Source organism: Salvelinus namaycush, chromosome 3 (genome assembly GCF_016432855.1).
Source record: "Salvelinus namaycush isolate Seneca chromosome 3, SaNama_1.0, whole genome shotgun sequence".
In the NCBI taxonomy this organism is placed as follows: domain Eukaryota; kingdom Metazoa; phylum Chordata; class Actinopteri; order Salmoniformes; family Salmonidae; genus Salvelinus; species Salvelinus namaycush.
The window spans coordinates 97,689,432-97,717,071 of NC_052309.1; the positions used below are offsets into that span (position 1 = coordinate 97,689,432).

Sequence of the window (27,640 nt, forward strand, 5' to 3'; positions counted from 1 at the left end):
CACTACATTTGAATTCCAAGCCAATGTCACCACATGAGCGCTAGAGGGTAGCAGATGCGTTGTCTATTATGTTTCGACAGTGTTTGTCTGCTACTGCTTGCCGTAGTTGCCGGGTATTGGAGGTCAGCTGGAGGAGGTGTGCGTCTGAAATATTTCGTGCATAATGTCATGAAAGTACAGAAAATAAAGGAATATAGCGTTTTAAACAATTATGTCATTTACAAGAATGTGCATCGCTGTTAAGCGTGGAACTTCAATTGTACAAGAAGCGAGAGAAAAGATAACGAATTAACGGAGAAATTCCTCCGTCCGTTTTGTCCTACAAAGAAAGAGGCGCCGAACACAGTTTGACAGCGCAGTCTAAACTGCGCAGGCCTGGCATTAGATAAACTGCTGTAGGCGCCATCAAAGAATAGATATTTATGAAAGAACAAAGACTTTATTGATTTGTGAATAAAAAAACAGTTGCAAATATGAGGAAGGACGTGAGGATATTACTCGTTGGGGAACGTAAGTGGCTGATTCATTAAATATAGCTGGCGCTTGATGCCTACACAGTAATTAGCTAGCTAGCTTAACTCCGCGAATACATTCAATTAATCAAAATACACTGTATATACGAATGTACAACTAGGTTGTGTTTTGAATGACCGCACAACGAAGAATACCATCGCATCGAACTGATTCAATGTGACATTGTGAAGACGTTTAGCCAACAAAATACCTAGCTAACTAGCAAATGCCGCAGTCAAATGTGATTGGTTAGTTAATAAAGACTGTTGGTTTGTTCACTTAGTAATACGCACACAGTAGCTATAGTTATTTAAACTATGTTTGGTGTAACTTCTAGCCACAGTATTTAACTAGCTAGCTAGTAATGTAGGTTAGGATCGTATCAATAGAACACTCACTCAACCCTGCATGCGCTTTGCACTATGGATCTGTCCTCGTGCACACTGTGTCAACTTGACATTTTATTCAATGGAACCAGTAGAAATCAGGTTCTGCTCAGTTCTGTGTATTTTATTTGGCCACTTTGCAGCTTTTGGCCTCCACAATACACTTCTCCCATAGCCACATCTAGTGCGCTTTGCAAATTCGGGCCCTATTTCATTTACATTCATCTTCTCCCATATCCACAATGCATCAATTTTTAAGGTATGCCATTTACATTTGTTTTGAGAGCGACTATTGTCAATGATCACATTTTGTAGTAACGTGGGTAGGATGTGATAGAATTGAGACCTTTAAAGGAACTTGTGACAACACGCTGGTTGTCCTTTCTGCCCTGTGTTCTTCACTCACATCTGTTTATCAGATGCAACTGGCTGGCTGACCTACATTGACACATTCTCATAGACACATTCTCTTTGGCGTTGCTGACAGGTCCCTTGAGAGGGCAGCCAAAACCATACGTGTGTATGCTAACGTTGGTGATATCACTCAGCAACCAAGGATGCATTTACACAGACAGCCCACTACTGATCTTTTTCCCAATTACTGGAAAAGGAGCTGATCTGATTGGTCAAAAGACCAAGTAGTAGTGTAAAAGGACCAGAATTGGGCAGCCAGACTGTAAACACAGCTCAAGTGTCCATGGATACAAGTCCTTTCCACACACCTGCAGAGGCTGCCCCTGTTCTTGAACCCGATGAATTGTCCTACCGCCCTTGAAGCAGGAGCCCATTCACTGATCTGACTCAACATAATATGGGTGAAAGCTATTGCAGGCAAATTGAACCCGGCTTGATAAAACCCCTCAATTGGTGTTAGATCAATGGTTATGGTAGGAAAAAAGGATGCATGTTAAAACGTATCAGAACTGCAACTCTCTGTTAGTATCTGCAGCCCTCTGTCCCCTGGCTGTGCACTATCAATCAAGTGCACAGCCAGGATTCAATCAAGTCATGGAATTTAATAAGACACTCCAACACTTAACTAGTACCTGTTCATTCTTGCCAGCTGCTCTTATTTTCACACTTCAGTCACTCAACACATCAGTCTAACAGTCTGTAATGTATGCAGATCTGTAGCCGACACAATCTCAATTGCATTCTACACTGCCCTCACCCACCTAGATAAGAGGAATACCTATGTGAGAATGCTGTTCATTGACAACAGCTCAGCGTTCAACACCATTGTCCCCTCCAAACTCGTCACCAAGCTTAGGACCCTGGGACTGAACACTTCCCTCTGCAACTGGATCCTGGACTTCCTGACGGGCCACTCCTAGGTGGTGAGGGTAGGCAACATCACCTCTGCCACGCTGATCCTCAACACGGGGTCCCCACAGGGGTGTGTGCGCTTAGTTCCGTCCTGTACTCCGCGCATGACTCCAACACCATCAAGTTTGCTGACGGCACAACGGTGGTAGACCTGATCACCAGCGACGATAAGACAGCCTACAGGGAGGATGTCAGTGACATGACAGTGTGGTTCCGGAGCAACAACCTCTCCCTCAACGTCAGTAAGACCAAGGAGCTGATCTTGGACTACAGGAAACGGGGGAGGGGGCGAGCACTCCCCCATCCACATCCCTGGGGCTGCAGTGGAGCTGGTCGCAAGCGGCAAGTTCTTCAGTGTGCAAATCACTCAGAACTTAAAATGGCTGACACACACGTGCACTGTCATGAAGAAGGCGCGACTTCTTCCCCCTCAGGAGGCTGGGAAGGTTTGACATTGGCCTTCAAAGCCTCAAAGTTCTACAGCTGCACCATCGAGAGCATCTTGACTGGCTGCATCACTGCTTGGTATGGCAACAGTACCGCCCTCGATCGCATGGCGCTACAGAGGGTGGTGTGGACAGGCCAGTACATCACTGTCATTCAGGACCTTTATATCAGGCTGTGTCAAAGGAAGGCCCGGAAAATCGTTGAAGACTCCAGCCACCCAAGCCATAGACTGTTCTCTCTACTTTCGCACGGCAAGCGGTACCTGTGCATCAAGTCTGACACCAACAGGCTCCTGAAGGGCTTTTTTCCCTAAGCCATAAGACTGCTAAATAGCTAACAAAATGGCCTCATGGACTATCGGCGTTGACTCTGTCTATGCGCTCTCACAGGACTCTAAACACACACACACACACACACACACAAAAGCTTCATTTTCTCACACACACAGCATACACACACATTTATACTGACTCTATGCACTCACAGACAGTCATCATATATGCTACTCTTTTTATCATATTTCCTGATGCTTAGTCACCTTACCCCTATACATATATACCTCTATCAGTATCTCTGCACATTGTAAATATGCTATTGGAACGGACCATGTATATAGCATACTTACTTCATCTTGTTCTTATTTCTATAACTCATGTTTGTGCTCTACCTTGTTATTTTTAGTTCTACGTTGATATTGATTACTGCATTGTTGGGGTTAGAACTGGCAAGAACGGCATGGCACTGTACTTGTGCACGTGACATTAACTTGAAACCTGCACATTGTATGGTACAATGTTGAGCGGTGACACTAAAGCTCAATTAATGATGTCTCCCTGTGTGAGATGATCTCCATCACAGGGAGTATCTCCTCATTGTAGCCTGGTTCCAGATTTGTTTGTGCCGTCTCGCCAACTCCTATGGTCATTGTCACTGTCACATGACCATAGGAGTTGGCAAGACAGCACAAACAGATCTGGAATCATGCTATCCTGATTGCAATCACACACTGATGCTTCTGTCTGACTCACACACTTGTCCTCTCGTCTCCACAGCCAAAGTGGGGAAGACGTCTCTGATCATGTCATTGGTCAGCGAGGAGTTCCCTGATGACGTTCCCCTTCGAGCGGAGGAGATCACCATCCCAGCAGACGTAACGCCAGAGAGAGTCCCCACACACATAGTGGACTACTCAGGTAACACCACAGACCATACAGCCTGAACATCAATCAATACTGAATGTTTAATACTGAACACTGTTCAGTGTTACTAGACTGCCCCTACAGACAGACTGTTATTTTTCAGACCAGGGATTCAGTCTATGCATGTTATGACTGGAAACTGTGTTCTACTGACAGTACTTACGACAGTGGAGTAGGAGACGTGTCAGATTGACGAGACAATATCATACTGTCTTTTGATGTTGTTGTCTTGTGTCTGTAGAAGCAGAACAGTCAGACGAGCAGTTGTATCAAGAAATATCGAAGGTTGGTAGGATACCATTTTAACCCTGTATTATCCCCATAAAGTAAACATCTATCCCCACCAAGGTAGAATAACATTGTCTCTCTTTTTTACAGGCAAATGTTATTTGCATAGTTTACTCAGTCAACAACAAGAAGTCCATTGAGAAGGTCAGTTTATAAACCAAGCATTCTCTCTGACGAATAACTGACATTCAGATGTCTTGATTTAGTAACAGCCCACTGCCCACTTGTTAACTCTGTTCACCATGTCGGCCATATTGAATTAAAGAAGGCGCAGGGCAGGCCTGAGTCTTGGCCTTGCAGCTGTAACAGGGTTTGATATGTGTTTTCTCTCTCCTAGGTGACAAGCCATTGGATTCCCCTCATAAACGACAGGACGGACAAGGATAGCAGGTGTGTGTGTGCAGTGTGCATGTGGTGTCTGCATGTGTGTGTGTCTCCCCTTGTTCAGGGACAGTGGGGGTATACAGTCTGCTACTAAATCTCCAGTGGATGTGGAAAAGACTGCTCCAACACCTGAAGTGGTGGTGTAGTTTTTGACAGCTTTGCCACATTTCACTTAGTAGATTGAAACAGGTGTCAAGTCATTTCAATTACATGCCATTCATTATAAGACCAGCCTGCTATATGGACCAGTTATGTCATAGACAAGGGAAAGTACACTACCTTGTACCTGTTTGTGTAACCTACTCCATATCAATGTGATAATGGAGGAAAGGTTACTGAATGAATAATGGTTATATAATGAAAGACAGTGTGATACGGCTTGCCGAGCGGTGCAGTGGTCTAAGGCACTGCATCGCTGTGCCACTAGAGATCCTGGTTCGAGTCCAGGCTCTGTCGCAGCCAGCCGCACCCGAGAGACCCATGGGGCGGGGCACAATCTGCCCAGCGTCGTCCGGGTTAGGGGAGGGTTTGGCCGGCAGGGATGTCCTTGTCCCATCGCGCTCTAGCGACTCGTGTGGCGGGCTGGGCGCAGTGCACACTGACATGATTGGTGTGACTGGCTTCCGGGTTAAGCGGGCGTTGTGTCAAGAAGCAGTGCGGCTTGGTTGGGTTGTGTTTTGGAGAACGCACGGCTCTCGACCTTCGCCTCTTCCGAGTCCGTACGGGAGTTGCAGCGATGAGACAAGACTGTAACTACCAATTGGATACAATGAAATTGGCGAGGAAAAAGGGTTCAAATAAAAAAAGACACTGTGATACGATGGATCAGTTTTCCATATGGGAAGCAGAAGGTCATTGACATTGACATTGTCACCTCTTAGCTGTAAGTTGAATTGCAGCCCCCTCTGTCTCCTGTCGTTGATTTAATGTACCATTATACAGTATGCTGAAAGTCAGTTTGTATGACGGCAGACAGCCAGACAACATTGATTTTAGGATTGTCACAATACCAGTATCGCGATACCCTGCGGTATCGTGGCAAGGAAACAAAACATGAAGTGGACTATATTTCCTGAGAAAAACAGTCCTAATGTTTTTAGCCTCATGTTGTCACCTAGAATCACATGTTTATTTTCCATATAGAACACTATATTTTACATACAGTAGGTTTTAAAGGACCTTATATTTTATTCTGCTTTGTGTGTTCCGGCAGACAGCCAGATAACGTTGTCTTGGATTGAGCCTGGATTTATTTAATAGGATCCGGTGTCAAGGCTAAGTCTGCCTGGATTACTGTTAGAGTTTAGTATAACATACTGTAGCTTGAAGGTTTGTTCTGTTAGGTGACACTGACAATCTCTACAGTCTAGAACCCCTGAGGACAAAATATTCCTTTTTGAGACTTTCTCAGACAATGAATTCTCATGATTATTTTCTCAGAGCCCTAACTGTGCCTCCTCCAATGGTAATGACAATGAAATTCACCTTCCTTTTGAATGAATGGCTGTTTTTCTCAGCCAAAATAAGATACTGGTCTGAAGTTGTAATGTTATTATAATGAGGTTGTAAAGATGTCATAATGATGTTGTTATGATGTGGTCCTGTGTGGTTCAGTTGGTAGAGATTTGAGCTTACAATGCCAAGGGTTGTCGGTTCGATTCCCGCTGGGGCAACCCATACAGATTTTTTTTTTAATGCACACATATATGGCATATATTATATAAGATGTTGTTGCAGGGTACCACTGATCCTGGTGGGGAATAAGTCAGACCTGGTAGAACACAGCAGTATGGAGACCATCCTGCCCATCATGAACCAGTACTCTGACATTGAGACCTGCGTGGAGGTAAGAGAACACTGACTGGTGACTCTGTTTATCGCTGCCATTTTGGGGATAAACTGACGAGTGCCTAGCAAGAGTACATTGAGAATGACCATATAGCTAGGCTAATGAAAGTTGTGTTACACTTGAGTTGAGGCTCAATCAAAATGGTATAAAAGCACTAGAAATGTATTTAAAGGGTCTCTGATCATCTGATTAATTGAATTCAGGCCTGTAGAACTTTGATCAACAATGGTTTCATATTCTATCCCGGTTCTGAAATCCAAACAGCTGAAAACGGCGTAAAACATCTAATTGATGCATTGACCTTGTGATGTAGGTTGTCTGCTGGCCCTGGGCTGGGAGACTCCTAATGTTTCAGCTAACTCCTGACTCCAGTTAGAATGTTATCTGATGGCTGGTATATTAGTCTGTCTTTCTGCTGCAGAGACCCTGGCAGTATTCATTATGGCACACAACATAAAACATTTTGCAACGTAAAATAAAAATAAGCGTTTATTAGCCAAGTCCACATAGTAAATTAGCCTTTTTCAGTCCGTTTTTTTATTTTATTTTGTGTCTAATGAACATGACCCCTCTGTGTCGTTCTACTGAGTGTGTGCACTGTGTGCTGAGACGCACTTCTATCATGGAGGAAAGTGGTTGGCTACATTACTCTTCCATTGGTCTCATGTGACAGCCCAGTCACATGTCCTCTCTGGCTAGATTAGTTACAGGATAAAAGTAGTAGAGGTGGAGGGGACGACGTGTTGGAACACACACACACACACACACACACACACACACACACACACACACACACACACACACACAGTCAGATGTGTTAAAGTGACAACCTGGTCAGGATCCGTTATGCAGTTGTACTGCACAAGGTTCATGGGTACTTGTACGTGATGCAACACTGTTCCGTCTCTACATATTTAACATCTGTACACTCTCTTCCCCCCTGTGTGGAGTTAGCCCCTTGTCATGGCAACGCCACTAGTGTTTATAGCCTGGCTGTTTCTGGACCCTAGTTTCACATTGAGAGATGACGTTCTGCTTTCCATGACCTCATTTAGACCACTAAGAGGTTGGTCTTGCGGCTTGAGTGTTTTTTCACTGAAGCACCATAAATCTGCAATGCACGTAAATGCAACAACTCAAGCTGATTGAGAACCATTTGATGTGTATAACCAAGTAGTTAAAGAAGTGGGATAGGTGATTAGTCAGGTTTGTCATACACATGGTTTACACCGTACAATGAAATGCCGGCTTAACCCTTTATTTCAACAGTGGCGGCTGATGTCCTACAGTACCCATAATGCTCTGTAACACAATTGGTTTTAGCTTTGTAAATGTAACCTTTATTTAACTAGGCAAGTCAGTTCAGAACAAATTAATATTTACAATGACGGCCGACCCCGGCCAAACCCGGATGACGCTGGGCCAATTGTCCACAAGTGGGAATCCCAATCACGGCCGGGTGTGATGCAGCCTGGATTCGAACCAGGGACTGCAGTGACGCATCTTGCACTGAAATGCAGTGCCTTAGACCGCTGCGCCAGTCGGAAGCCCTAAAGATGTTACTAAAGTGAACATAATGGTTTCCTGTCTCCTTACCAATACATGGTTGTTAGACCACAGCAGGGGTCTTTTTCTCTGTGTATTGTTCCACCTGGTTTTGAGGTTACTGTATCTTTGTGTTTGTCAGTGTATTGTTCTAGCTGGTTTTGAGGTTACTGTATCTATGTGGTTGTCAGTGTATTGTTCTAGCTGGTTTTGAGGTTACTGTATCTATGTGTTTGTCAGTGTATTGTTCTAGCTGGTTTTGAGGTTACTGTATCTTTGTGTTTGTCAGTGTATTGTTCTAGCTGGTTTTGAGGTTACTGTATCTATGTGTTTGTCAGTGTATTGTTGTAGCTGGTTTTGAGGTTACTGTATCTATGTGTTTGTCAGTGTATTGTTCTAGCTGGTTTTGAGGTTACTGTATCTTTGTGTTTGTCAGTGTATTGTTCTAGCTGGTTTTGAGGTTACTGTATATATGTGTTTGTCAGTGTATTGTTCTAGCTGGTTTTGAGGTTACTGTATCTATGTGTTTGTCAGTGTATTGTTCTAGCTGGTTTTGAGGTTACTGTATCTATGTGTTTGTCAGTGTATTGTTCTAGCTGGTTTTGAGGTTACTGTATCTATGTGTTTGTCAGTGTATTGTTCTAGCTGGTTTTGAAGTTACTGTATCTATGTGTTTATCAGTGTATTGTTCTAGCTGGTTTTGAGGTTACTGTATCTTTGTGTTTATCAGTGCTCTGCCAAAAACCTGAAGAACATCTCAGAACTGTTCTACTATGCCCAGAAGGCAGTGCTCCACCCTACAGGACCCCTGTACTGCCCAGAGGAGAAGGAGGTGAGGAGGGCAGAGGGACAACTCTAGGTCCCTAGCTACTCTAACTATGTAGTCTGATCAGGAAATACTTTTCCTGGTCAGGTTACGCAATCAAAAAGTTTCCTAGCGCTACCATGGGTACACAGGCAACATCTACTTTTTAGCTCTCCAAAAATATCATATTTTACATATTTCAAATGTATACTTTGTGTTTTTTCAGATGAAGCCGTCTTGTATCAAGTCTCTAACTCGCATCTTCAAAGTGTCGGACCTGGACAACGATGGCATCCTCAACGACAAAGAACTCAACTTCTTCCAGGTTGGAGCCTCACTGTGGGAAAATTAACCTTGTGGGAAAACCTTTCTTGGCTGTAGCTGCAGGCTTGTGTGCTTGATCTGGCTGAAGTGAAATAACCTGATTTACTTCGTTTTCCAATGGCAGTTTATTTGAACTTGAGTGGAAGAGACAGGGAGGGATATGTTGTTAGTGGGTTCACCGGTAGCCTGCAGACAGGTGGTTGATTTAGAAACCCTTTCAGAGCATCTTCTGTCCTCTAGTAAATGGTGCAAAGCTGTATACATATCTGCTTATGATTTCAAATATCCCAAACCACGTTACATTAGTAGCTGTGTCAGATATGTTGGAATAGACTGGTTCTTGCCCATTTTGGTCTCACCAGGCGTGTGTTCAGTTGTGTTTAGGGGATGTGTGTTAAGTGATTTATTGTTGAAGCACTTGGATGCAGCATTGTGCCGTGTGTAGGCTTTCATTCTTCACTCGAGTTCTGTGTGGGTATAGTAGTTCTGTGTGGGTATAGTAGTTCTGTGTGGGTATAGCAGTTCTGTGTGGGTATAGCAGTTCTGTGTGGGTATAGCAGTTCTGTGTGGGTATAGCAGTTCTGTGTGGGTATAGCAGTTCTGTGTGGGTATAGTAGTTCTGTGTGGGTATAGTAGTTCTGTGTGGGTGACACATGGTGTGTTGTGTGTCTGGTAGAGGACGTGTTTCAACATGCCCCTGGCGCCCCAGGCCTTAGAGGATGTCAAGAACGTGGTGAGGAAGAACATGACGGACGGAGTCAAGGACAACGGACTCACGCTCAAAGGTGAGGCTAACCACACTGTAGGCCTTCCCTTCTTTCATTCACTTGCTCTATTCTCTCTCATTCAATATCTATCTATTCTCTATCCATATTTCTCATTCAATCTCTCTATTCATCTCTCTCATTCAATCTCTCTCTATTCTCTCTCCATCTCTCTCCTATTCTTTCTCCATCTCTCTATTCTTTCTCCATCACTCTCATTCAATCTCTCTCCATCTCCCTCATTCAATCTCTCTTTCCATCTCTCATTAAATCTCTCTATTCTCTGCCCACTCTCCCTTGTACTCTCTTCTGTAACCTTCACTAAAGGTCATGCATGAATAACATATTTAATAACCCTTTACCAGTGTACTGTGTCCATCTCTAACGTTGTGTCTGGGTGTATCTCTGACGTGTATCCATTCTTCGTCCTGATTGGCCACTAGGGTTCTTGTTCCTGCACACGCTTTTCATCCAGAGGGGGCGTCACGAGACCACCTGGACGGTGCTGCGGAGGTTCGGGTACGACGACGACTTGGAGCTTCACCAGGAATACCTGTTCCCCCTGTGAGTGGACACTTGAACCCCCCTGGACCAGGGTCGTGTACATTAGGGCACATCGTAGTAAAACGCTTTACAGCGGAAAACAAAAACGACCTGTTCTGGACAGGTGTAGATAGTAATAACTTTCACTCTGTGTTTGAGAGCTTTCTTCCATTTCGCGCCTACAGAACACAACCCTTCCGTACGTATGGGCAACTTTTACCTCTGGGCAGAAAGAGGGAAATATACACCTGTTTTATGTAAGGCTGGACGAGCATAACAATGACTCTCTGAGCCCAATTCAGTTTCAGTCAATAGCAGATAAAGGACATCTGCTCTGCAGGCTCTCACTTTCTTTACACGGTGTCAAAGATGTTAACGTTGATGATACCTACTGATCCATCAAGCTGTCTGTGGGTGCATCTTACACTACTTGTTATGACTTGCAAGTAGCACTAGGTCTTTCCCAGGGTGAGCCTTTTGAACAATGCCAGTTTAGCCATAGCACTTTTAATGCGATTAATCCGGAATGTCCTCTTGTCCGTGCCAGGCTAAAAATACCTGCTGACTGCACCACCGAGCTCAACCACAACGCGTACCTCTTCCTCCAGAGTGTCTTTGACAAGCACGACAAAGTAAGTCTAGGATGACATAACTCCTCCTACTGTTGTGTTACCTTCTGCCTCACAGACAAACATTCACAGGTTTTCCCAAAGTCCCAGTTGGTAGTTTCCCGGAATCAGGAGGGAATAAGCAGGGAAGGAATCCTCCAACCGGCTTTTGGGAAAGTTACCGGAATGTTGCAACCCTACACAAAGCTAGCATATTTTTAGAACAGGGGTCCTAACTCGTGTGTGTGTGTGTGTGTGTGTGTGTGTGTGTGTGTGTGTGTGTGTGTGTGTGTGTGTGTGTGTGTGTGTGTGTGTGTGTGTGTGTGTGTGTGTTTCAGGACAGAGACTGTGCCTTGTCTCCAGAGGAAGTAAAGGACCTGTTCAAAGTGTTTCCCTACATGCCCTGGGGTCCCGACGTCAACAACACAGTGTGTACCAACGACCAGGGCTGGATCACCTACCAGGGTTACCTGTCACAGTGGACGTGAGTTAGGCCAGCATACCTGGACTACACTACCTGTTACCTATGTCTAACTTGAATGATTTGGTAATGCAGTTATACAGCGCTTTGCTGAAACTCAAACTTCTTCACTTTCATATGCTACTGTAGATGTGTACCAAAGCCCCCCAGACACACACACACTAACAGGCTTTCAATTGTCTGATTGGCCAGGTTAACGACGTACCTGGATGTGCAGCGCTGCTTGGAGTACCTGGGCTACCTTGGCTACTCAATCATCTGTGAGCAGGAGTCCCAGGCAGCAGCCATCACAGGTAATGTGAGCGTGCGTGACCAGGTTTATATGCTTGTCATGTATTGGTGTTAATTATTGTGGCCTCTCTGTTTGCACATTTGAAACCTAATTAGTGGTGAGTTACTCTGAATCTACAGTCACTAGAGTTGTGTGTGTGTGTGTGTGTGCGCACATGCATCTGTATATCTCGTGTCCTTGTTCCTGACCCGTCTCTCCTCCCTCAGTGACCCGTAACAAGCGCATCGACCTGCAGAAGAAGCAGACGCAGCGCAGCGTGTTCCGCTGCAACATTCTGGGAGCCAGGGGGAGTGGCAAGACCAGCTTCCTGCAGGCCTTCCTGGGTCGCAACCTGCTGGTGAGTCCCTGGAGCTACCGATCAACTGGGGTGTATTCGTTATGGCACACCCCAGCAAAATGTTTTGCAATGCAACAAATATGTTTTTTTTCTTATTGGACAAATTCAGGTAGTCCCCCCCTGTTTCATTCAGTTTTTTTCCTCATTTTGGTGCCTAATGAACATGATCCTGGCTTTTCCATCGAAGGCACACTGCTACCTGCTAAGCACACAGTTCTGTTTCATAGATACTCTTAAGTAGCCAGGGTGACACGGGTCTGTTACTGTGTTACTAACTCTTAAGACATAGCAAACTATCTATTATTATTATTATTAGTAGTAGTATTATTATTATACAAACTTAACTATTTAGCAGTGAGGAATAAAAGGTACTGTTGTATCAGTTTGGAGTGGTGAATGTGTGTTTCTGCGTTACTTAACAGAAACAGCGGAAGATCAAAGAAGACCATAAATCGTTTTACTCCATCAACACCACGTATGTCTACGGCCAGGAGAAGTACTTACTGGTGAGGCTGTGCATCTCTCTCCCCGTGTCATGCTTTCTGCCCAGTTGTATAATCTATAATACTGTGTTTTATGTGTGTCCAGCTGTCTAGCAGTAAATTATGAGTGTTTTCCCCTCATATGTTTTGGAAACTAATATGTTCAGTGCTACTCAATGAATGTTAATCACCTGTCGAGTTCCATACTATAGAACAAGACTGGTCCTGAGAGAGGCCTTTCTGCTGAAACTTTGACATTGAACGGTCTTAGCTATTTCCCCCTTCTTCCCTCTCCCCTCTTCACCCCTCTCTCCTCTTCTCCCCGCTTCACTCTTCTCTTCTCTCCTCTTTTGCCTCCCTGTAGCTTCATGAGGTGATGCCAGACTTTGACTTCCTCTCAGAGGAGGACCTGGCGTGTGACGTGGTCTGTCTGGTGTATGATGTCAACAACCCGCGCTCCTTTGAGTACTGTGCCAAGGTCTACAAGGTGTGTACAGTACCTAACTGACAAACTGTATCAAATCCATCAGTCCTTAGTTTAGTCCTGGGCCACATGTCTATAGTAGGATGACTGATCTTAGATCAGGTCTCCCCCTGTCCATATAATCCTATTCGTTATGATCTAAAAGGCAAAACTGATCCTAGATCAGCACTCCGCTTGAGCCGCTTTGTGAATATGGGCCCTGGTCCTTGAGTCACTACACTGGAATAGAGGGACTTACATTTACATTTAAGTCATTTAGCAGATGCTCTTTTCCAGAGCGACTTACAAATTGGAAAGTTCATACATATTCATCCTGGTCCCCCCGTGGGAAATGAACCCACAACCCTGGCGTTGCAAGCGCCATGCTCTACCAACTGAGCCACACGGGACTTCTCAGCTTTCAGCTTTTCACCTTCTGCAACTGTTTACCAAAATGTTATGATCTCAACAATCCTTATCTCGTCTTGTTCTTATAACTAACCTCTGAACGTGAACCTTTTGACCTATGACAGCAATACTTCATGGACAGCAAGACGCCGTGCATGATGATCGCCTCCAAGTCGGACCTGCACGAGGCGCGCCAGCACTACAGCCTGACCCCGCTGGACTTCTGCCGCAAGAACAAGCTGCACCCGCCCCAACCCTGGACCTGCAACACAGTGGATGCCCCCAACAAAGACCTCTACACCAAACTCACCACCATGGCCATGTACCCGTGAGTATAGTCCCCTCAAAGACCATAGTGGTCCTAATCCCATCCTCTGACTTCCGTCACCCCGTTGTCTTTTCCTCCAGGCAGCCCTCTGTGACCTCGTTAAGTCCTGTATGATGTCTCCAGACACCCCTGGCTTTCTATTGATCCCCTGTATATGGGCAGGGGTGACCCCAGCCCCCCATTGTCCTCCATGTCTCTCTAGTCCTACATTAAGCTGCTTCTTCCTGACAGGGTGAGAGGTGCTGTTTTATGTCACTTCCTTACCGTTGGCCACTGTCAATGTGTTGTGGTACGGTAAGTTGAACTGTAAGATAATGACTAGGCCATTTGAAGTCCCAAAACGAAGGTCATCCACTGAAAATCCTTTGGCCTTGAAGGAAGTCTCCCCAGTCAGCTGTACTGAATGTGTGTTATTGACTAGTTGACAGTCTTAGCCATTCATTCTCTGAGAGGTAGAGTTAGTCTTGTACTTCATTTAAGAGATTAGCCATTGGTTTAGATTAATGTCTATTTAATTGAGCCTTAAATCTCAGCTTTACGGGGAAGAACTCCAGTTATCTCATGTTAAAAGCATTGGCTTTCCCAAGGCATAGAGGCCTATAGCTAAGAATCCAGGCCCTAGCTCTTCAAATGACAGGACTCTAGGATGGAAATCTTTTGACAGAAATAATCAGCAGGTTCTGCTCTATACACTACAGTACTTCACCTGTTTCAGACATCTCTTGATAGTGAACAGAGTTCTTTATGTAGTTAGGGCACTACTATTATTCTGCAGTCATTGGGTATTTGGTATGGACTGTTTCAGTACCGGCTCCGGCTGCAGATTGTAGGTCAGAGTGACTCATGCTATATAACCCAGGCCAACAGGGAAGATTTTAATGGTTTAGTTCCATGTATTTTTAATGGTCAATCTGGAGATTCTGAGACGGGTTAGCTGTTTTTATTGAATTACCCTGAATTTTCTCATCACTTTGCCACAATTTCCTTCATTCTCTGTGGCTTTTCCACTCTTTTACCTAAGGATGATTGTGGTATTACCACTTAATGAAAGGTGTATGTTATTACAGAGGACATTTGTCTCCTGTATGTTATTACAGAGGACATTTGTCTCCTACTGTATGTTATTACAGAGGACATTTGTCTCCTCCTGTATGTTATTACAGAGGACATTTGTCTCCTCCTGTATGTTATTACAGAGGACATTTGTCTCCTCCTGTATGTTATTACAGAGGACATTTGTCTCCTCCTGTATGTTATTACAGAGGACATTTGTCTCCTTTTGTTTTGATGTTGAGGAAGAGGCCAAAATTAGACATACTTAAAAATGCCATGTATGTGAAGAATGTTCCTAAAGATATGTAACTTTCATAATGCTCAGTACTTAGTTCTTACCACTTTCTCTGTATTACTGTACTTAGTAAAGTAATAACCAATCTTCTTTGCCTTTGTTAATGATGGAGTTATTGTATCATAACTCAGTCAGCCAAAGTCCAAGCCCCCCCCCCCATCTGGTGCTAGAACAGGGTCTGTCTTTCAGGGTTCTGCCATCCCACGGTGATGTTTCCATGGAAATGTGTACGAATGTGGATCTGACTTGGTCTTTTGTGTGTTTGTATGTGCGTGCGTGTGTTGTGATTGTGTCTCCTCAGCCACGCCAAGCTCCGCTGCATGTGTACCTGCAACAGGTGCACCTTCTGCATCTGTCAGAACATCCTCCGGTCCCAGCTACTGACAAATATAAAGGCCAAATTCTACAGTGTTGTTCTGAACAGGTCCATACTGTAAATACTGTAGTGTTTAACAGCCTGTCCCCTCTCTCTCTCTCTCTCTCCGATGCCCCTATGAGGCGGGAGGGGGGACCCTAGCTTTCTAACCTGGGTGAAGGTTTTTCTCCTCTTCTCCCTCAATGCTTCCTCATAGTCAGGTTTACACTGCATATCCACAACGGAAAACTGGAAAAAAGTTGAAATTCTGAGATCTTATTTCGATCTCCGGGCCTGATTTGTACATCTCCATTGAATTTCATATGATTGTATGGGTGGGTTTATAAGACTGTATTCCAAGTACTCATATCGGCTATAGAGTTGACAAGAAGGTTTCAAGACTCCATTTATTTGCTCTCCTTATTTGCTTTTAACTCAATCAAGTGGATTGTCCAAGCTGCTTCTGTCCCTATCTCTCTGTCCCTATCTCTCTGTCCCTATCTCTCTTACAACAAGTGAGCTCAGTCCAATGCAGCCAGTGTTTCCCCTCGATTTGTTTATTTTTTTCACTGGTGTCAAAGGTCGTGGAAGGGGGTGCACTGAGTTTAATACATTTCGTTTTTCACAATTCCTGACATTTAATCCTAGTAAAAATTCCCTGTCTTAGGTTAGTTAGGATCACCACTTTATTTCAAGAATGTGAAATGTCAGAATATTAGTAGAGTGATTTATTTCAGCTTTTATTTCTTTCATCACATTCCCAGTAGGTCAGAAGTTTACATACACTCAATTAGTATTTGGTAGCGTTACCTTTGCCTTCCACAAGCATTAGCATTGCCTTCCACAAGCTTCCCACAATAGGTTGGGTGAATTTTGCCCATTCCTCTTCACCGAGCTGGTGTAACTGAGTCAGGTTTGTAGGCCTCCTTGCTCGCACACGCTTTTTCAGTTCTGCCCACAAATTTTCTATGGGATTGAGGTCAGGGCTTTGTGATGGCCACTCCAATACCTTGACTTTGTTGTCCTTAAACCATTTTGCCACAACTTTGGAAGTATGCTTGGGGTCATTTGGAAGACCCATTTGTGACCAAGCTTTAACTTCCAGACTGATGTCTTGAGATGTTGCTTCAATATATCCACATAATTTTCCTGCCTCATGATGCCATCTATTTTGCGAAGGGCACCAGTCCCTCCTGCAGCAAAGCATCTCCACAACATGATGCTGCCACCCTCGTGCTTCACAGTTGGGATGGTGTTCTTCGGCTAGCAAGCCTCCCCCTTTTTCCTCCAAACATAACGATGGTCATTATAGCCAAACAGTTCTATTTTTGTTTCATCAGACCAGAGGACATTTCTCCAAAAAGTACGATCTTTGTCCCCATGTGCAGTTGCAAACCGTAGTCTGGCTTTTTATGGCGGTTTTGGAGCAGTGGCTTCTTCCTTGCTGAGCAGCCTTTCAGGTTATGTTGATGTAGGACTCGTTTTACTGTGGATACTTTTGTACCTGTTTCCTCCAGCGTCTTCACAAGGTCCTTTGCTGTTCTTGGATTGATTTGCGTTTTTCGCACCAAAGTATGTTCATCTCTAGGAGACAGAACGCGTTTCCTTCCTGAGCGGTATGACGGCTACGTGGTCCCATGGTGTTTATACTGGCGTACTATTGTTTGTACAGATGAACGTGGTACCTTCAGGCTTTTGGAAATTGCTCCCAAGGATGAACCAGACTTGTGGAGGTCTACAATTTTTTTCTGAGGTCTTGGCTGATTTCTTTTGATTTTCCCATGATGTCAAGCAAAGAGGCACTGAGTTTGAAGGTAGGCCTTGAAATACATCCACAGGTACACCTCCAATTGACTCAAATTATGTCAATTAGCCTATCAGAAGCTTCTAAAGCCATGACATCATTTTCTGGAATTTTCCAAGCTGTTTAAAGGCACAGTCAACTTAGTGCATGTAAACTTCTGACCCACTGGAATTGTGATACAGTGAAATAATCGGTCTGTAAACAATTGTTGGGGAAATTACTTGTGTCCTAACCGACTTGCTCAAACTATAGGAATCTGTGGAGTGGATGAAAAACGAGTTTTAATGACTCCAACCTAAGTGTATGTAAACTTCCGACTTCAACTGTGTGTGTGTGTGTATGTAAATATGTATATATATAAATATATTTGTTTTTGTGTGGCGGGAACAGCTTAGCAGTGGTGGTGCACCGCGGCAACAGTTTAGTGGCGGTACGCCGCTGCTAAATAAATACTGGGGAAACACTGTAGGCTAAGGTAGTGATCCAAAAATAAAGGAACTCAGTCCGGCTTTAAACTCACTCTTCAAAGTTGTAATAGTAGAATGCACAAGGTACATTTTAAATATTGGGTAGTGCGTCGTCAGTTCCTCTTGTCATGTTAGTCATTGCATAACTTAGAGCTATTTATAACTTGTCAGAAATATCCAGATCAACTAGCCCATGTCAGATGTGTTTTTATTGAGGGGTTTTTTGCCCATAGATATTGTTTAAAAAAAAAAATGCCACTCAAATATCACAAAAATACACATTAGACATGGCAAAATGTATAGAATTGCAAGAAAATGTGCTTTAAAACGGCACAATGTTCTTTGAACACTGACACATTTTTTGGAATTGCAGGAAATAAGCTTTAAACTTGCAAAATTCTCTCCACCAACAAGAGAGGTGTGAACAGTTTGTGTCATGAACAGTGCTTGTGCCCATAGAAATAGACATGATGTTGGAAGGGGCCCCGAGTGAAAAGGTTTGGGAACCCCTGGGCTAAGGTAACATAATACTATAGGTCTGCTGTAAGGTAACGTAATACTAGAGGTCTGCTGTAAGGTAACGTAATGCTAGAGGTCTGCTGTAAGGTAACATAATACTAGAGGTCTGCTGTAAGGTAACGTAATACTAGAGGTCTGCTGTAAGGTAACATAATACTAGAGGTCTGCTGTAAGGTAACATAATACTAGAGGTCTGCTGTAAGGTAACATAATACTAGAGGTCTGCTGTAAGGTAACCTAATACTAGAGGTCTGCTGTAAGGTAACATAATACTATAGGTCTGCTGTAAGGTAACATAATACTAGAGGTCTGCTGTAAGGTAACATAATACTAGAGGTCTGCTGTAAGGTAACGTAATACTAGAGGTCTGCTGTAAGGTAACATAATACTAGAGGTCTGCTGTAAGGTAACCTAATACTAGAGGTCTGCTGTAAGGTAACGTAATACTAGAGGTCTGCTGTAAGGTAACGTAATACTAGAGGTCTGCTGTAAGGTAACATAATACTAGAGGTCTGCTGTAAGGTAACGTAATACTAGAGGTCTGCTGTAAGGTAACGTAATACTAGAGGTCTGCTGTAAGGTAACATAATACTAGAGGTCTGCTGTAAGGTAACGTAATACTAGAGGTCTGCTGTAAGGTAACGTAATACTAGAGGTCTGCTGTAAGGTAACGTAATACTAGAGGTCTGCTGTAAGGTAACGTAATGCTAGAGGTCTGCTGTAAGGTAACGTAATGCTAGAGGTCTGCTGTAAGGTAACGTAATGCTAGAGGTCTGCTGTAAGGTAACGTAATGCTAGAGGTCTGCTGTAAGGTAACGTAATGCTAGAGGTCTGCTGTAAGGTAACGTAATACTAGAGGTCTGCTGTAAGGTAACGTAATACTATAGGTCTGCTGTAAGGTAACGTAATACTATAGGTCTGCTGTAAGGTAACGTAATACTATAGGTCTGCTGTAAGGTAACATAATACTAGAGGTCTGCTGTAAGGTAACGTAATACTAGAGGTCTGCTGTAAGGTAACGTAATACTAGAGGTCTGCTGTAAGGTAACATAATACTATAGGTCTGCTGTAAGGTAACATAATACTATAGGTCTGCTGTAAGGTAACATAATACTAGAGGTCTGCTGTAAGGTAACCTAATACTAGAGGTCTGCTGTAAGGTAACGTAATACTAGAGGTCTGCTGTAAGGTAACGTAATACTAGAGGTCTGCTGTAAGGTAACATAATACTAGAGGTCTGCTGTAAGGTAACGTAATACTAGAGGTCTGCTGTAAGGTAACAATACTAGAGGTCTGCTGTAAGGTAACGTAATACTAGAGGTCTGCTGTAAGGTAACGTAATACTAGAGGTCTGCTGTAAGGTAACGTAATACTAGAGGTCTGCTGTAAGGTAACGTAATGCTAGAGGTCTGCTGTAAGGTAACGTAATGCTAGAGGTCTGCTGTAAGGTAACGTAATGCTAGAGGTCTGCTGTAAGGTAACGTAATACTAGAGGTCTGCTGTAAGGTAACGTAATACTAGAGGTCTGCTGTAAGGTAACGTAATACTAGAGGTCTGCTGTAAGGTAACGTAATACTAGAGGTCTGCTGTAAGGTAACGTAATACTAGAGGTCTGCTGTAAGGTAACGTAATACTAGAGGTCTGCTGTAAGGTAACGTAATACTAGAGGTCTGCTGTAAGGTGGCCTAGTTGTAATGTGATTGTGATGGTGTCTTCCTCATCTCTGCTACAGCCTCACACAGCACTCCCACTCTGCTCTCACCACCGTGACACAGCGCTTTACCCAATTATCTGCCACACTGCACCATCATCTAACACCTGTGGTGCTAGCCAGGGAGGTAACCGTGTGGTGTGGTCGACCCCACCGTGTGGTTGTGTTGCTTTCCGTTTGAGCCAGTCTGACCTGAAGATGCATGTGTGCAGTCTGTTAACGTGTCTAGTTGGTGATGGGTTGTGGGTAGATTACCCTCCTATACCAACACGGTGCAGTCTATCATCAAGTAACTAATGCATGGATTTTTAAGATATAAAAAGTGTCGAAGTTGCTTGGCAAGTCGTTCATCTTTCGAGAGTTGAGCGTACAAGTGGATGTTGAAGCCAACATGGCCCTTTCGCTTAAGAATGGTGTTTCTATCATGTTAAGTGGATATGCAAACTGTAAATCTGTACTAAAGACTAATTTGCATAGTGAGTGAGGGAGAAACGTCACCTTGCAGATCTTTCTGTTTTGGTTACATTTCGCCCCACTGAAGCTGTTGGTGAAACTGAAAGCCTCATAGAAGTCAGCTTGGGTTGACTGGCTGGTTATTCTCCTCTTCACGAAGTAGATGTTGATATTTGTTTCAAATTGCATTTTCTAAATGTCTATCTTTTTTAGTTTTCTTTGACATTGAACTGTTTCCACCGCCAGAGATGTGCACGGTTTGATTTCTATGATGATTTCAGTTTGGAGGTTTGATTGGTTGTGGAGTGATTCTCACATCGTAAGTTTACACCCACAAGATACAGTTAGCCTATATAAGGTCCTATGTTAGGCCCTAAGTTCACTCTCAAACGTGGCTCATACTGCAGCCCTAGTGTTATCACAACCTAATTCACCATTCATCTACACACTTTATTAGACTATCTTATCTACAATCCTGCTTCTCTTGTGGTTTAAACTTTATTTTTTACTAAAAATACATTTTAATTTGTATGACAAATGTTTTTCTTCCATTGGTTACAAAGTGATTTTGCACTGTATGGATCCCATTTCATTTCATTGTGTTTCCGTTGTGGTGTTTTCTTGTTTTCATCCTATAGGTGTTCATACACATGTTTCTGGCTGCCCCTCTTTTTGTTCCTGCTGCATGTGTTTACTTCTTGTTAGTTGCATGCACCGTCTGTCTCCACGCTGTCTGTCTGTCTCTGTCTGTCTGTCTGTCTCCACGCTGTCTGTCTGTCTCCACGCTGTCTGTCTGTCTCGACCAGGCCTGGGCAATTCCAGTCCTAGGGGGCCTGACTGGTGTCACACTTTCCCCCATCCCTAGCAAACACAGCTGATTTAAACTAATAGCATTCAAAACTGAAGATCATGTTTATGTGATTATTGGAGTCAGGTGTGTTAGCTGGGACTGAGGTCAAAGTGTGCCACCAATCAGACCCCGGGGACTGGAGTTGCCCAGGCCTGGTCTAGACGCTGTCTGTCTCATCTTCCAATAGGCTTGCCTTGGTCTTCAGCTCGCCACCGCCCCCCTATGGATGGCTATGCATAGGCTCCACTCAAATCAGCAGTCTGTTTTGAGCATTGGGAAGTATGGGAACTAGGCTAGTGCTTGTGGTTTGAGTGTGTGTGTGTGTGTGTGGTTTATGATGTGCAGGGTTTGGATGGCTCGTGGTGGCTCACCATTGCAGGGTTGACATTTCATTGTGCTTGTATATGCTTGTACAATAGAGGGTGTGTTGTGTGACAGTGTAGGTTACTGTATGTATTGGTATGGTTTGGGAGGGTTACAATGGTTCCTACTAAGTTTACAATGGCTTCTGGGGTCCCAGGCATGCCTGTTATAACACTATTGTGTTACATGGTAACTCCTTTGTCAATGCCTGTTTAACCTTGGGAGAATTAACACACCAGAAATGGCATGCCACTAATACAGAAGTTATTGAAGGCGGTCACACCCACATTGTCTAGCTGAGATACTGTAGTATTTAACACCTAATTGGTTTGAATCTTCGCTGTTTTTGATTTACCCCATATATAAAATAAATATATAATGTAATGACTCAAAGTAGCCTATTTCAACAAATTCGGAGAGCAACCTGAATATAAAGTATTTTCTAACCCTGTATCTCCATCAGTCTTAAGATTGAAGCCTTTCTTTTATTTGGCTGACATGTTGCCAACTCAGCCATCGCATTGGACAAGATGTTTTAGCTGCAAGGTGTGGTGTGTGTGACCAAGAGGCTGCAAGGTGTGGGGTGCGTTCTGCTGTGGTGTCATGTCCCGGTGTGTGTGGGGTTGGCGTTGAACTGCCCTACTGTGTGCACGTGTGTGTGTGTGTGTGTACAAGGTTACATGATGTGGGCGCATATCTGTTGGCTGACGAGGAGTGCAGTCTGATCCAGCAGGTTCACGCCGTCAATAATGTAGAGGAGTCTATCTTCATGGAGTCTTCTGTCCAGTCCTATGAGCCCCAGGCCAGGTAAAACACAGCATGGAGTCTTCTGTCTAGTCCTATGGGCCCCAGGTCAGGTAAAACACAGCATGGAGTCTTCTGTCCAGTCCTATGGGCCCCAGGCCAGGTAAAACACAGCATGGAGTCTTCTGTCCAGTCCTATGGGCCCCAGGTCAGGTAAAACACAGCATGGAGTCTTCTGTCCAGTCCTATGGGCCCCAGGCCAGGTAAAACACAGCATGGAGTCTTCTGTCCAGTCCTATGGGCCCCAGGTCAGGTAAAACACAGCATGGAGTCTTCTGTCCAGTCCTATGGGCCCCAGGCCAGGTAAAACACAGCATGGAGTCTTCTGTCCAGTCCTATGGGCCCCAGGTCAGGTAAAACACAGCATGGAGTCTTCTGTCCAGTCCTATGGGCCCCAGGCCAGGTAAAACATAGCATGGAGGCTTCTGTCCAGTCCTATTTGACCCAGGCCAGGTAAAACACAGCATGGAGTATTCTGTCTAGTCCTATGGGCCCCAGGCCAGGTAAAACATAGCATGGAGTCTTCTGTCCAGTCCTATGGGACCCAGGCCAGGTAAAACACAGCATGGAGTCATCTGTCTAGTCCTATGGGCCCCAGGCCAGGTAAAACACAGCATGGAGTCATCTGTCTAGTCCTATGGGCCCCAGGCCAGGTAAAACACAGCATCTGACAAACTGGGGGCTAAGGGACAGCTGTTTGTCACTGGCTGGGTAGATGCAGGTATGGTGGACGTTGATGTGGCAACGGCAAGCACTGTTGGGGGAGGAGATTGCTGTAGCCTCCGTTATTATATGAAGAGATTATAATGAAGGCTACAGACATCGGGCTACACATCCACGTACTTTGGCCTCAACCTTTAATAAACAACAGCCTTTGATCTGTTTTCCAGTGTACCTGATGGAACTCACTAACTACCTTTTTAATGGGCATCTATCATTACTTTTGAAGGTACCGGTCGATGTCTTAGTCCTACAAATAGCTGGTTGGTCTGGTTTGTGTATGGCTGCTTGCTGAAGAAGCTTTGTTGGGCAGTATGCTGGTGGGAGGAAGGTATTGCTCTTCCTCTGAGGTACATGTCATGGTTAAGCAGGATGGTAGTTGTCTATCTACCGTAATGGACTCTTCCTGCTAAACCTGCTTGAATGGGTTATGGTTTCTGCTGCTGTGGGAGTCTGTCAGATATCACTGTGAAGATTAATGGGTTGTTGAGCTGTGTGTGTGTGAGAGAGAGTGTGTGTGTGTGTGTATGTGAGAGAGAGTGTGTGTGAGAGAGAGTGTGTGTGAGAGAGAGAGTGTGTGAGAGAGAGAGTGTGTGTGTGAGAGAGTGTGTGTGTGTGTGAGAGAGTGTGTGTGTGTGTGAGAGAGAGAATAGGTGTGTGAGAGAGAGAATAGGTGTGTGAGAGAGAGAATAGGTGTGTGTGAGAGAATATGTGTGTGTGAGAGAGAATATGTGTGTGTGAGAGAGAATATGTGTGTGTGAGAGAGAATATGTGTGTGAGAGAGAATATGTGTGTGAGAGAGAATATGTGTGTGAGAGAGAATATGTGTGTGAGAGAGAATGAATGTGTGTGTGAGAGAGAATATGTGTGTGTGAGAGAGAATATGTGTGTGAGAGAGAATATGTGTGTGAGAGAGAGAATGAATGTGTGTGTGTGTGTGTGTGTGTGAGAGAGAATGTGTGTGTGTGTGAGAGAGAATGTGTGTGTGTGTGTGTGTGTGTGTGTGTGAGAGAATGTGTGTGTGAGAGAGAGAGAGAGAGAGAGAGAATGTGAGTGTGAACACGAGATTGTCTGTTTGGCAATTTATAAGTTAGAGCTTTCTGCTAACCTCTGCACTTCAGAAATTCCTCTCACTTCTAGAGCCTCTCCTTCTCCCCTCTCCTCCTGCTCTTCTTCTCCCCTCTCCTCCTGCTCTTCTTCTCCCCTCTCCTCCTGCTCTCCTTCTCCCCTCTCCTCCTGCTCTCCTTCTCCCCTCTCCTCCTGCTCTCCTTCTCCCCTCTCCTCCTGCTCTCCTTCTCCCCTCTCCTCCTTCTCCCCTCTCCTCCTGCTCTCCTTCTCTCCTTCTTCTCCCCTCTCCTTCTCCCCTCTCCTCCTGCTCTCCTTCTCTCCTTCTCCCCTCTCCTTCTCCCCTCTCCTTCTCCAACTGCTCTCCTTCTCTCCTTCTCCTCCTGCTCTCCTTCTCCCCTCTCCTCCTGCTCTCCTTCTCCCCCTCCCCTCTCCTTTCCCTCCCCTCTCAGCCTCCTGTCTTCCCTCCATGTTGTTGTTTCATACTGTTAGTACTGTATGTTATAGCCAGGCTTGTGCTCAGTGGACCTAGAAACTGAGGCACTATATTCAATCAGTACAGTCAAAATGCTTGTTCATTTCCACCTCGTGTACCTATTGAATGTGACCCGGACGTAGGGCTTTTCTCTCGTTTCTGTTTCCCTAGCAGAACCTCCTCCCCATCCCTCATGCTTTCTGTCCATAGCCCCACCTTTACTTTCCTGGCCTTTTGGCTTTCACCCAATATATAGTAGTTATTGTCAGATTGACCAAACAAATCTAATGTTCCAGTAACAGCCACTCACATGTTAGTGTATGTGGTACTGCTCCCATCACGGACCTGGTTAAACTAGCCTGAACACTGAACTCCCCATTCTAGGGACGTGAAACAATGGTGAGCGCAGCGTTCAGTCTGGTTTAACCAGGCTATCACAGACTAGCTCATTTTCAGAAGACAGCCTGGTTAAACATGATATACTGTCTTTTGAAAATGAGCTAGTCTGTGATAGTCTGTGATAGCCTGGTTAAACATGATATACTATCACAGACTAGCTCATTTTCAGAAGACAGCCTGGTTAAACATGATATACTGTCTTTTGAAAATGAGCTAGTCTGTGATAGCCTGGTTAAACATGATATACTATCACAGACTAGCTCATTTTCAAAAGACAGTATATCATGTTTAACCAGGCTGTCTTCTGAAAATGAGCTAGTCTGTGATAGCCTGGTTAAACATGATATACTATCTATCACAGACTAGCTCATTTTCAGAAGACAGTATATCATGTAAAGAGGTTTTATTGGTACTACAACATTGGTACTATCGTACAGTTTGACTGTACCTCTGTTTTTGTAGAGATTTGTTAAAGAAGCTCAGAGAACATGACTTTGGTTTGTCATTTGTCAACATGTCCTCATGTGATTTGGAAACGAGGCTGTATTGTTTTATTCATTTCTTTATCCCCCCACTCTCTTTCTTTCTCCCCTCCCCCCTCTTCTCAGGCACATGGCTCAGGCAGACCTGAAGAGCTCTACGTTTTGGCTAAGGGCAAGCGTGGGGGCAACCGTGTTTGCAGTCCTGGGCTTCGCTATGTACAGAGCTATCCTCAAACAACGATGATCAAGATAGACACAGGATGCATGAGATGACCCTTGACCCGCCCCCCACCGCCTAGTCTCTCCCCTTTGACCCCTCACCCCCTCCCTGAAAGAAAACATGACCTCCAACATCCCACAATCCTCTGCCCCCATTCCCCCAAAAAGAGACAACTACTGAATGAAACAGAACTTCCAGCCCATCTGAACCAGCCCTGATCCCACATCCACCCTACCGGAGAGGGAACAAACCAGAGAAACCACATCCACCCTACCGGAGAGGGAACAAACCAGAGAAACCACATCCACCCTACCGGAGAGGGAACAAACCAGAGAAACCACATCCACCCTACCGGAGAGGGAACAAACCAGAGAAACCACATCCACCCTACCGGAGAGGGAACAAACCAGAGAAACCACATCCACCCTACCGGAGAGGGAACAAACCAGAGAAACCACATCCACCCTACCGGAGAGGGAACAAACCAGAGATTGATTTTATATATTTGAAACAGAAAAAAACGAGTCATCTTTTGCAAACTGTGTTTTGTTTTTCTTGGGGGTTTTCTTTGGGGGGGAAATGTCACCACAAACTCACATTGTGTATATTGAACACCATCTAATCAATCTACTGCAGGCATTCTGGTATCGTCTGATCTGGTCTAGTCTTGGGGTTTTTTCTTCTCCAGGTCAGACAGTAGTAGTTGCTGGTTGTTTTTAAATCTGTGTAGAACCCGGCCTTTTTTCTCAGGTCAGTATTATAGCTAGCTGGTTTGACCCCCAGAGCCCGAGAAAGCAAAGAAGGCAGCCGCATACAACTCACTACAAAAGGGACTGAAAATATTTGTTTATAGATGTGTGTGTATATATAAACATATATATATTTGCTCGGGTACTTAGAGAAATACCCAACCAGATTACGGCGTGAACAAAGCTTGCCAGTGAATAAAGTGAGCCTACAGGAATAGCTGCAAAGTCAAAGCCATTTTTAACGTTGAAAAGGTCATGGGTTTCGTGCACGCGTTTCAATTGCTATTAATTTATTAACCTGTTTTCTTTGGTTTATCTGTTTGGAATGGTTTGTTCAGCATTGCACGAAACAGACACACTTCAAGAGGATAATGCATTCATTTTCCATGTGTTTTTGTATATCTAGTATTATCAAAGCTGTTAATAATGACATCCATCATTCACTTACTCTGAAAGACAAGACTACAATATTATCATGACTCTATCTGCTTTTTCCTCCACTTGTTTTTTCTTCTTCTTCCTGTTATTAAAATAGCTTTTTTCCTTTCATATTATGATTCTATTTTTATGTTCAACTATTATGCCTACAGATTACACTATGTTATTAACAGCCATGCAGTGCACCTCTGACTCCCTCCTTGAACCATGGACGGAACTGTTTATTCTCATCATTGACTTTTCCAACATTTACAATAAAGAACTGTGTGATCTGAAACAGGTGTCTGCAATATGATTAGATCCATTCATATAACATACACATCATCCCCCCAAACTGTTCCCTGTCTTTTAGCAGTGTGTCAGAACAGTGTGTAATATTAATATGATTTGATCCATTCATATAACATACACATCATCCCCCCTCAAACTATTCCCTGTCTTTTAGCAGTGTGTCAGAACAGTGTGTACTGTTGAAGTCATCTGATTTCTTCAAATCCAAATCCAGTTCAACACACATAGTCAACGTCAACTGGACCTTAATATCCCATACGTTTCTATACCGAGTGACTGCAAACAAGGGACAAACAAGCATTTTGTGGGTCAGAATGGAGAAGTGGGCAGGTGATGGAGCCAGTGATATCCCAGT

General features: G+C 44.2%; 1 protein-coding gene across 3 annotated transcripts; it reads left to right on the forward strand.

The window, feature by feature from the left end:
* On the forward strand, positions 1-27,271 carry LOC120043838 (mitochondrial Rho GTPase 1-A). 3 transcript variants are annotated; one of them, XM_038988434.1, is made up of 19 exons: positions 1-510; positions 3,725-3,865; positions 4,113-4,156; positions 4,250-4,303; positions 4,497-4,549; positions 6,281-6,389; positions 8,668-8,769; positions 8,969-9,067; positions 9,743-9,851; positions 10,274-10,394; positions 10,921-11,005; positions 11,320-11,465; positions 11,655-11,755; positions 11,961-12,091; positions 12,514-12,597; positions 12,938-13,060; positions 13,570-13,772; positions 15,422-15,544; positions 25,714-27,271. In XM_038988434.1, exons 1-19 carry the CDS (start codon positions 474-476, stop codon positions 25,829-25,831), a joined length of 1,983 nt encoding a protein of 660 aa, XP_038844362.1. In that variant the 5' UTR covers positions 1-473; the 3' UTR covers positions 25,832-27,271. The 3 variants fall into 3 exon arrangements, with proteins under 3 accessions (XP_038844362.1, XP_038844363.1, XP_038844364.1); XM_038988435.1 differs by lacking the exon at positions 8,668-8,769; XM_038988436.1 differs by lacking the exon at positions 15,422-15,544 and having other exon boundaries at positions 4-510.
* The last annotated feature ends 369 nt before the right edge of the window (positions 27,272-27,640 follow it).